Here is a 10,067-nt window from a genome sequence, read left to right as displayed (position 1 = left end):
AAAAAAAAAAAAAAAAAAAAAAAAAGCTCAGAGGTTCCAAATCTTTTTTGATACACGGACCCTTGAAAATCCAGAGAAAAGCTATGAACCTTCTTCCCAGAAAAGTGTTCACGTGGACATACAAGATGTTACATAGTTTCCAGGGAGAGTCCCAGATCCCTTGAAGCTCACTCACGTGTCACCGAAGTATTCCCGAGTTCCAGATCAACAACCCTTGCTTTAGGGGAGAGGCACCTGCTGTGTCAGGTACTTTTCAGACATTTTCTCCTAGAAGCCACAAACAGCCTCACCGATTTAGGGATTACTGCTGTTGTGGACGAGGCAGCTGATTTTCAAAGAGCCAAAATTCATTTGCCCAGTATTCTACAGCTACTGAGTAGCACAGCTGCCACTTGATTCTTTGTTACTTTCAGACACAAATTCTTTGTTACTTCCAGAGCCAGATTCTTTCTATTATAATATTGTCTTCTTATAGAAGAGATAACCGGAGTGCTGTAATAAAAGTCATAAAAAGAGCAAAATGGCATTGAATCACAATGCGAACAAAAATTGATTCTGATTGGGAGACGGGAACATCTCGAAGAAGGTAACATTTGAACTAACCTTGAAGTTTAAAAAAAAAAAAACAAAGGACTTCAAATTTTGGGGGAGTAGTCCACAGCAAAATTGGAAGCAATGTACGGGACAGGGAGTTCCCAGGAAGCCCTGCCCCAGCACATGCACAGCCTCCCCCATTTCTCCATATCTGCCACCAGTGTAGTTACATTTGTCTCATTAGCACCCAAATGCCATGGTGTACACTAAGGCTCACTCTCCATATTGAATAGTCTGTGGGTTTGGACAATTACATGACATGTATCTTGCATTGCGTATCATACAGGATATTTTCACTGTCCTAACAACCTTCTGTCTTTGCTTAATCATCCCTCCCTCACCCCCAACCCCTGGCATACAGTATGTGGCCTTCCTATAGTGGCTTCTTTCACTCAAGATTACACCCATGCTTCTTCATAGCTTGACAGCTCATTTCTTTTTAGTGCTGAGCGATATTCCATGATCAGGATTACTATAAGTTTGTCCTGCCGAAGGTCAGGGTGATTGTTTCCAAGTATTGGCAATTGGTGTTTATGCTATAAACATCTGTGTGCAGCTTCTTGCCCCGGCACCTGCCAAAGATGGCAGAGGGGGCAGGTTCTACAGCTGGATGGCTGAGGTCATGTGTTGGGGTGCCTGGGGGCCATCATGGCCAAGCAGGTACTGCTGGGCTGGAAGACAGTGCTTGTGCACTGCAAGAGTATCAGCAGTTCGGGCAAATTCTATGGAAATAAGCTAAAGTACCCAGTCCCTGCTCCCAAAGTGAATATGAACACCATCCATTACCGTGGTACCTTCACTTCCAGGGCCCCCACCGTGCTCTTTGGCGAACCCAACAAGGCATGTGGCCCCACAAGACCACGCAGGGCCAGGCTGACCTGGACTGCTTCAAGATGTTCGATGGGATCCCGCACCCTATGACAGGAACAAGTGGATGGCATCTGGAACCCATGAGGAAGTTTCCCTACCTGAAGCGCCTGGCTCATGAGGTTGGCATCAAGCACCAGGCAGTGGCAGCCATCCTGGAGAAAAAGGGCACGGAGAAGGCCAAGGTCCATTACCGAAAGCTCATTGAGGCTATGGAAACGAGCTGAAAAGGACATGGAGAAGACAATTAAGAAATTCACAGAGAGCCTCAAAACTCACAGCCTCCTGGTCTGAGCCCAATAAAAACTTTATTCCTCCAAACGAACAAAAAACCTGGGGGCTGGTGTTGTGGTGCAGCGGGTTAAACAGCAGCCTGGGACTCCAACATCGCTTATGTGCATGGGCTGGAGCCCGAGCTGCTCAGCTTCTGCTCCAGCTCCCTGCTAATGCACCTGGGAAAACAGCAGAAGATGGCCCAAGTGCTTGGGCCCCTGCCATCCATGTGGGAGACCTGAATGGAATGCCAGGCTCCTGGCTTCGGCCTAGCCTAGTCCCAGCCATTGCAATCATTTGGGGAGTGAACTGGGGATGGAAGATCCCTCTCTGTCTCTCCTTCACTCCCTGTAACTCTGCTTTTCACATAAATAAATCAATCTTAAAAAATATGAATAAATGTCCACCTACTTAAAAACCCCAGATTAAAAAAGAAAAGACATCTGTATGCAGGTTTCTATGTGGATGTGTTTTCAACTCCTTTGGGGAAATACCATGACTGTTGGGATCATCTGGTATGAGTATGTTTAGTTTGGTAAGAAACTGCCAAGCCGTCTTCCAAAGTGGTTATACCATTGTGCGTTCCCACCAAAAATGAATGAATTTCTGTTGCCCTGTGTTCTCACCAACATTTGATGTTGTCAGTGTTCTGGATTTGGGCCATTCTAAAAAACCATGAAGGATTTTAAGCCACAAAAAAGTTAGGGAGAGGCTAATCCCAGTTATAGAGAGTAAAAAAATATGATACAGCCACTGTGGCTGGAATGGATTATTGGAACTTGGACTTTATCCTGAATGTCAAGAGTAGCTTTTGAAGACTGTTAAATTGGAGAATGCCCTCTTTGATGGATTAAATGTGGCCTCCAAAAAGACATATCTGCTTGGAACCTGTGAATGTCATCTTCTTTGGCAAAAGGATCCTTTTAAAAATAATTACTTATTGGAAAGGTAGAGTTAGAGAGAGAGAGAGAGAGAGAGAGAGAGATCTTCCATCCGCTGGTTCTTTCCCCAGATGGTTACAAAGGCTAGGGCTAGATCAAGCCAAAGTCAGGAGCCTGGAACTCCATCCTGGTCTCCCATTTGGATGGCAGGGGCCCAAGCTCTTGAGCCATCCTCTACTGCTTTCCCAGGTGCGTTAGCAGGGAGCAGCTGGGACTCGAACAGGCGTCCACGTGGGATTGCATGTGGTGGCTTAATCAGCAATGGCACATTGCTGGAGTGATCTGTCTGCAAACAAAGAAATGCCAAGAATTGCTGGCAGCCACCAGAAGAGAGGAGAGATGTGGAACGAATTGTTCCTCAGAGCATCCAGAAGGAACCAACTTTGAAGATACCTTGATTTCAGACTTTTGACCTCCAGAACTGTGAGAAAATAAATTTTCTGTTGTTTTAAGCCACCCGATTTGGGGGTAATTAGTAATGGCAGCCCTACCAAACTAATACACCCTGGGCCATATAATTCAGTTTTCTTGAGACTCCCTGTCAATAAGTGTTTTTTTTTTTTTTTTTTTTTTTTTTTTTGCAGGTAGAGTTAGACAGTGAGAGAGAGAGAGAGACAGAGAGAAAGGTCTTCCTTTTACTGTTGGTTCACCCCACCAAGTGGCTGCTGCTGCTGGCGCATTGCGGCCGGCGCGCTGCGCCAATCCAAAGCCAGGAGCCAGGTGCTTCTCCTGGTCTCCCATGGGGTGCAGGGCCCAAGGTCCTGGGCCATCCTCCACTGCACTCCCGGGCCACAGCAGAGAGCTGGACTGGAAAAGGAGCAACCGGGACAGAATCCGGCACCCTGACCGAGACTAGAACCCAGTGTGCTGGCGCCGCAGGTGGAGGATTAGCCTAGTGAGCCAGGGCACCGGCCCTATCAATAAGTTTTTAAAAGTGTTATTTATTTGAAAGGCACAGTGAGAGAGAGAGAGAGAGAGAGAGAGTCTTCCATCCATATATCTTCCAGTCTCTGGTTCATTCCCCAAGAGCTCACAACAGCCAGGGCTGGGCCAGGCTGAAGCCTGAGGCCAGGAACTCACTCCATCTGGTAAGTACATCCCAAGTACTTGCAGCCTCCCAAGGTACAAGTTACCAGGAAGCTAATGGGGACGCGGAGGTGGGACTTGAACCTGGGTACTCTGATGTAGGATATGGGCGTCCCAAGTGGCAGCCTAATCACTGTGCTACAATGCTTACCTCTCAAGTACTCTGCTCTACCTGATATCCTTTTCTGTCTGGTAAAATTTGACTCAATCTTTAAGATTCCACTCAGCAGGTAAAGCCACCGCCTGCATTGCTGGCATCTCATATGGGCTCCAGTTTGAGACCAGGCTGCTCTACTTCCAATCCAGCTCTCTGCTGTGGCCTTGGAAAGCAGTAGAAGATGGCCCAAGTCTTTGGGCCCCTGCACGTATGTGGGAGACCTGGAAGAAGCCTCCTGGCTCTTGGCTTCGGATTGGCCCAGCTCCGGCCATTACGGCCATCTGGGGAGTGAAGCAGCGGTTGGAAGACTCTCTCTCTCTCTCTCTCTCTCTCTCTCTCTGTCTCTCTATAATGCTACCTTTCAAATAAATAAATCTTAAAAAAAAAAGATTCCACTCAAACAGCATATCTTCAGCAGAACTATCCCATTCTCCATCTTGGTAAATTTAGTTACTTCCTCTTCTGCGTTCACACACTTTGTGGTATCTCTACATCTATGCTACTGAACTTATCACACTATGTCATATTGTTTATGTCTCCCCTACTTGTCTATGAGCTTCTAGAAGGATGAAGATATCATGCTTGTCTATAGATTCCTAGAACATTAGCACATTGCTTGGCACAAATGAGTGTTAAAAATCCTATAAATATGTACTACATTACAACTTTCAGGAAAGAGCTTCTCCAGTTAGCTCTGTGCTTCAGGGAAGGCAAATCTGGCAACAGGGTGAAGAATGGATTAGAGGGCAGGGGGCTTTTAGAAAGGAAGACCAGCTAGTGAGTTCCAGTACTAATCATGACTTGCATGCAGTAATGCAAGGCTGATTTAGCAAACTAGCTGCGGTAATGGAAAGGAGGAAACTGTTGGGTGAAAACACCACAGAAGCAGAGGTGATTGGATTCTCAGAGTGAGAGAGAGAGGAATTGAAGATCATTCTGAGGTTTTGAGTCTGGGTGACTGAGAGGGTGATGATACTATTAACTGAGATAGGGAAGACAGGAAGAGAAGCAGATTTCGGGGAAAGCGGGGAGTTTGAAGCTAATGCGGTTGTTTCTCCATTCCTAGAATCTTCTTCTAAGTCTGACCTCCTCACTGGTCTGTCTCAGCAGGGACTCAGCTCAGGCAGCAGCTAAGGATGGGTGTTCTGATTTAGATTAGGTCAGAGGAAGGCCAGCCCACTGGGGCCAAGACAATATTTTCCATCCTCCCAAGACAGTAGACCTTTGACAGAGAGTTAGGAGTGACTGAGCCGAGCAAGGAGCAGAGCAGAGCATAGCATGGGGAGGGGGAAGAAGAGCTTAGACCCCTCCACTATATAATGTTACGGCTTAGAGGAGAAAGTGGGTGGGAATGGTGGTGGTGGTGAGCAGATCCTTCCCAGGATCTAGGTGGTCTGAGGATTCTTGAGTCTGTGACACTATGGTATCCCTAGCCTTGATCTCTATTTACTACACCCTTACAGCAATACCTCACCTCCCAGAGGTTTCAGCCTATGTCACAGTCTTTACCACACCCTCTGTAAAGCGCTGATTTCAAGGTTCTTTCCACCGGAAGCTATGAGAAAAGGAAATGTGTTGGTGGGGAGGGGCTCAGGTTTCTGACACAGACTGCACCCAGGGGACGAAGAGAAAGCGAAGAGGAAGCGCCATGTTGAAGCCGCCATTGCCACTCAGATCCCTTTTGTTCCTGCAGCTGCCTCTGCTGGGGGTGGGGCTGAACCAGAGGATCCTCACACCCAGTGAGAATGAAGACACAACTGGTGGGAAATCTGGGACTGGAGGGGGTTGGTGAGAAGGGAAGCTGGAGGAAGGTGCCCCATAGAAATCTGGACCCTGCCAGTGGCCGTTATAACAATGTGGGCAGAACTGGAGTGGAATGGGGTGGACGAGGGGAAGTGTTCCCTGCCTCATCCTACTTCTTCTGATCACCATTTCTCCTCTCTCTGTCCTACTTTATGTCCCCCCCAACCCTAGATTCCTTCCTGACCTCTCTGTCCCCTGGGTCCCTCAGTGTTTCCACCCTGCCCCTCCCAGAGGTTCAGTGTTTTGTGTACAATGTCGAGTACATGAATTGCACTTGGAACAGCAGCTCTGAGTCCCAGCCTACCAACCTGACTCTGCACTATCGGTAGGAGAAGGGAAGGAGGGTAACATAGGGGAGGAGGAGGTGGGCTGGATGAGAGAGCCTGCGTAGGGACCAAGAAAGTGGGCAGCCAGGCACCCCACTGTCTCCATGGGTTAGGTCGTAAGTCAGTTCAGAGAAGATGGGGCTGTGCTGTGGATACCCGCATTTGTCCCATTGTCCTTCTTCCTTCCAACCCTTCCTTCTCTAGGTATGAGAACTCCGACAATTACAAATTCCAAGAGTGTGGCTACTATATATTCTCCGAAGAGATCACTTCAGGCTGTTGGTTGCCGAAAGAGAAGATCTCTCTCTACCAAACATTTGTTGTCCAGCTCCAGGACCCGCGGGAGCCCAGGAGGCAGACCACGAGGAAGCTTAAACTGCAGAATCTGGGTAATGTGGACAAAAGGGGATCAAGAGCCCAGTGGTGTGTGTGTGTGTGGGGGGGGAACACTGGAGGCTGTGGAGTGGAGACACGGGCAGAAAGAAGGAGGTAGGGGGCCAGGATGGGGAAGGGAGAAGGGGTATTGCTTTCAAGATCCTGACTTGCTTAGGCCAGGGGAATGACCACACATACCCATACCCCCAGTGATCCCCTGGGCTCCAGAGAATCTAACACTTCTCAACCTGAGTGAATCTCAGCTGGAACTGAGCTGGACAAACAGATACTTGAACCATTGTTTGGAGCACCTGGTGCAGTACCGGAGTAACTGGGATCGCAGCTGGACTGTAAGTGATGGAGGACCTCAAATAGCAGCTAAGGCGAAACACAACGGGTAACAGATTCAGTCAGCAGGATAGGCGGACCTAACCCCAAGCTGCCTTCTCTGCCTCCCAGTTTGTCTGCGCCCCACCCCCACCCTCTTCTGAGTTCTTTGGCTCTCATCTCCAGTGAGTTTTCATTTAGATTTCACTACCCTTCTCCTTCCTGATGCCAGAGACACAAGCGAACAAAACGAAGCCTTAATTAAGGAGATCTGGGGGAGGTGGGGGGGGAGGCATTAGATTCATGACAGTGACAGGGTCCCTGTGGCTTGGGAAGTCAAGAGAGGAGGGAAGATCCAGAACTGGGTTTCTTTGGAAAGGGGCAAAACCAGAGCTGGGAAGAACCAGAAGATAACACTGTTCTACTATTCTGCTTTAGTAGACACTCACCCTTCCCGCACCCTCTTTCTTCCCAAGGAACAGCCCGTGCATCACAGACAAAGCTTCTCCCTTCCTAGCGTGGATGGGCAGAAACTCTACACGTTCCGAGTCCGGAGCCGTTTTAACCCTTTGTGTGGGAGTGCTCAGCATTGGAGTGAATGGAGCCACCCGATCCACTGGGGGAGCAAAACTTCAAAGGGTAAAATGGGCCTAGTGCAGGACCCCAACCTAGTAACACACTTCCGGCTCTGCCTCCTTATCCCTAAGCCCCTAAACTTGGCGCCCCTTCTCCTCTCACTCTTCAACCTCCCTGCCCCCACCCCCAGGAAGCAAGATTTTTCTGTGTAGGGTTGGATCCATGTATTTTCAGAGTAGGGGAGTGGATTGAGAAGGGGGCTTAAGGGGTACTGAAGGGCAAGGTAGGAGGGAACTTCCCATCAGCATTCCCAGAGGGCTTGTTGGGGGAAGGTGGCTTTGGAACCAGAAAGACCATACTACCTCTTTAGCCTTGGGCACATCACTAACCTTTTTGATCCTGCTTGCTCATCTGTAACGTGGGCATAATAATTGTTCCACCTTCTCAGGAGCCAGTGTGGGGATTAAATATAGGGAATGTGGGGTGGGTATTGCGGTGCCACTGGTTAAGCTGCCACTTGGGATGCCCGCATCCCATATTGGAGGGCCAGTTTGAGTCCTAGGTGCTCTGCATCTGATCTAGATTCCCATAATGTACCCTGGGAGGCAGCTGGTGATGTGTTAAGTATTTGGGTCTCTGCTACCCACATGGGAGACCCACATGGAGTTCCTGTCTCCTGGCTTTAGCCTGGACCCAATTTGGCTGTCGTGACCATTTGGGAAGTGAGCCAGTGGATGGAAGATTCTCTCTCTCTTTCCCTTGCTCCCTCCCTTCCTCCCTCCCTCCCTTTGTCTGTCATTCTGCCTTTCAAGTAGATGAAAAGAAACATTTTTTAAAGGTATAGGGAATGGGACTGGCTAAACTTCCACCTGTGGCGCTGGCATCCTATGTGGGTGCCAGTTCGAATCCCAGCTGCTCCGCTTCTGATCCTGCTCCTTGCTAATGTGCCTGGGAAAGCAGTGGAAGATGGCTCAAGTGCTTGGGCCCCTGCACCCACATGGGAGACCCAGAGGAAGCGCCTGGGTCCCGTCTTCGGGTCAGCTCGGCTTCAGCCATTGCAGCCATTTGGGGAGTGAACCAGAAGATGGAAGACCTTTCTCTCTGTCTCTACCTCTCTATCTGTAACTCTACCTCTCAAATAAATAAATAACATTTAAAAAAAAGCATAGGACACGTGTTTAGCACAGTGCCTGTCACCAAGTTGGGGCTCTGTGATTACTGGCGCATAGTAGGGGCACCACAAACATAAGATCTGTTTCCCTTCTTTTTTTTCTCTAGAGAATCCTTCACCGTTTGTTTTGGAAGCTGTGCTTATCCCCATCGTCTCCATGGGATTGATTGTTGGCCTCATCTGTGTGTATTGCTGGCTGGAACGGTGAGATTTCGGGAAGCCCTGAGCATGAAGTTGGAGGTGTCTGGGACTATGGAGGAGGGTTCTAGCAGGGTCTCTGGGAGTAGAAGGTGAGACAGTGAGGAATATGGGATCACCCAAGCGGGCTTGGCGGTGGAAGGAAGTCACAGGCACAGAGAACACAGAAAATCGCTTTGTTGTTTCTGTGACACCTTAGAGAGAGGGGTAATAAAATAATAATAATAATAAAAGCTTTAACCTGTGTACCCCTGTTCCCTCTTTCCCCTGCCTCAGGACGATGCCCCAGATTCCTACCCTGAAGAATCTAGAGGATCTGGTTACTGAATACCACGGGAACTTTTCGGTGAGAACGCTGTCATATGTATACTGCAGTCTCAACTGCCAACAGCAAGGCAGAGTAGGTGGAGGGCGAGCGGGGGCGGCGGGGGGAGGAGAGGAGCCTGTCCCAACTGTCAGTATGTGGCCAACCAAATGGGGGATGGGCTAGACAAGACAGAGAGACGCTACACAGGACAGATTAGAGATTGGGTGGGACAGATGGCAACAGTGGTATTGGGGGCCCAGGAGTCTGTGTGTCCCTGTGTCCACTCTGTGATCATAGTGGCTGCAGACATCTTGAGACCTCCCTTGGCGTAGAGCCTGCGTCTTTTACTTCCTGCCTGTAATTCGCCTCTGACCTGGAGATATCTGTGTTTAGGCTTGGAGTGGTGTATCTAAGGGACTGGCCGAGAGTCTGCAGCCAGACTACAGTGAACGGCTCTGCCACGTCAGTGAGATCCCCCCAAAAGGAGGAGCCCTAGGAGAGGGGCCTGGGGGCTCCCCCTGCAGCCAGCATAGCCCCTACTGGGCCCCTCCATGTTACACCCTGAAGCCTGAAACCTAAGCCCTATTCCCTGACAGAACCCCAGAGTCCTGTAGCCCCGAGTGATACTATCCAAACAATTTGGGTCCCATGCTCACCTTGCCCACCTGTGGCTAATTTTGAATTTTGTGCCTCATGTTAACTGCCCCTTCATTTAGCCTCCTCTACTGGAGAATCGCCCCTTCTCCCTGCATGTGCTTATCTCCCCCAGCGCCGTGGCCCTTCCTTTTGGTGGGACTTTTTTCACCCTTCCCTCTTTCTACGTGCCCTACAGTTGTTCCTGAACCGATGTGAAATAAAGTTTCTGTTGATAACCGTTACAAATGTCTGTTATGGGGGGACACGGGGAGCAGGGGAAACATGGGGTATAATGAGGAGGGGAGGCATGGTGCTGAGGGTAGGAAAAAAGGTGTAGCCATCACACTGTGAAAGTGCTGTTTCGAAAACTTAACTTTTCGCCAGGTGTCCTGTACTCATTCCAGGACCCAACCTAGAATACATTGACCAC

General features: G+C 49.2%; 1 protein-coding gene and 1 pseudogene across 2 annotated transcripts; both read left to right on the top strand.

Annotated features, from left to right (window-relative positions):
• The first annotated feature begins 536 nt into the window (after positions 1-536).
• LOC127484805 (large ribosomal subunit protein uL13-like) lies at positions 537-1,755 on the top strand (annotated as a pseudogene).
• A 3,727-nt stretch (positions 1,756-5,482) lies between these two features.
• On the top strand, positions 5,483-9,883 carry IL2RG (interleukin 2 receptor subunit gamma). 2 transcript variants are annotated; one of them, XM_070067144.1, is made up of 8 exons: positions 5,483-5,657; positions 5,893-6,046; positions 6,252-6,436; positions 6,633-6,772; positions 7,226-7,388; positions 8,604-8,700; positions 8,971-9,040; positions 9,395-9,883. In XM_070067144.1, the coding sequence occupies exons 1-8, from the start codon at positions 5,489-5,491 to the stop codon at positions 9,578-9,580; spliced, it is 1,164 nt and encodes a 387-aa protein (XP_069923245.1). In that variant the 5' UTR covers positions 5,483-5,488; the 3' UTR covers positions 9,581-9,883. The 2 variants fall into 2 exon arrangements, with proteins under 2 accessions (XP_069923245.1, XP_069923244.1); XM_070067143.1 differs by having other exon boundaries at positions 5,513-5,678.
• Positions 9,884-10,067: the final 184 nt, after the last annotated feature.

This window comes from Oryctolagus cuniculus, chromosome X (assembly GCF_964237555.1).
Source record: "Oryctolagus cuniculus chromosome X, mOryCun1.1, whole genome shotgun sequence".
NCBI lineage: Eukaryota > Metazoa > Chordata > Mammalia > Lagomorpha > Leporidae > Oryctolagus > Oryctolagus cuniculus.
The sequence above is the reverse complement of the archived record's forward strand: the minus strand, read 5'-3'. Positions and strand labels throughout refer to the sequence as shown.

Excerpts from the sequence above, each read along its gene's own strand:
- IL2RG (XM_070067144.1), top strand. The coding sequence starts at position 5,489 with ATGTGTTGGTGGGGAGGGGCTCAGGTTTCTGACACAGACTGCACCCAG. Across the intron at positions 6,437-6,632 it reads GCTTAAACTGCAGAATCTGG|TGATCCCCTGGGCTCCAGAG; the intron begins GTAATGTGGACA and ends CCATACCCCCAG. Across the intron at positions 9,041-9,394 it reads AATACCACGGGAACTTTTCG|GCTTGGAGTGGTGTATCTAA; the intron begins GTGAGAACGCTG and ends ATCTGTGTTTAG.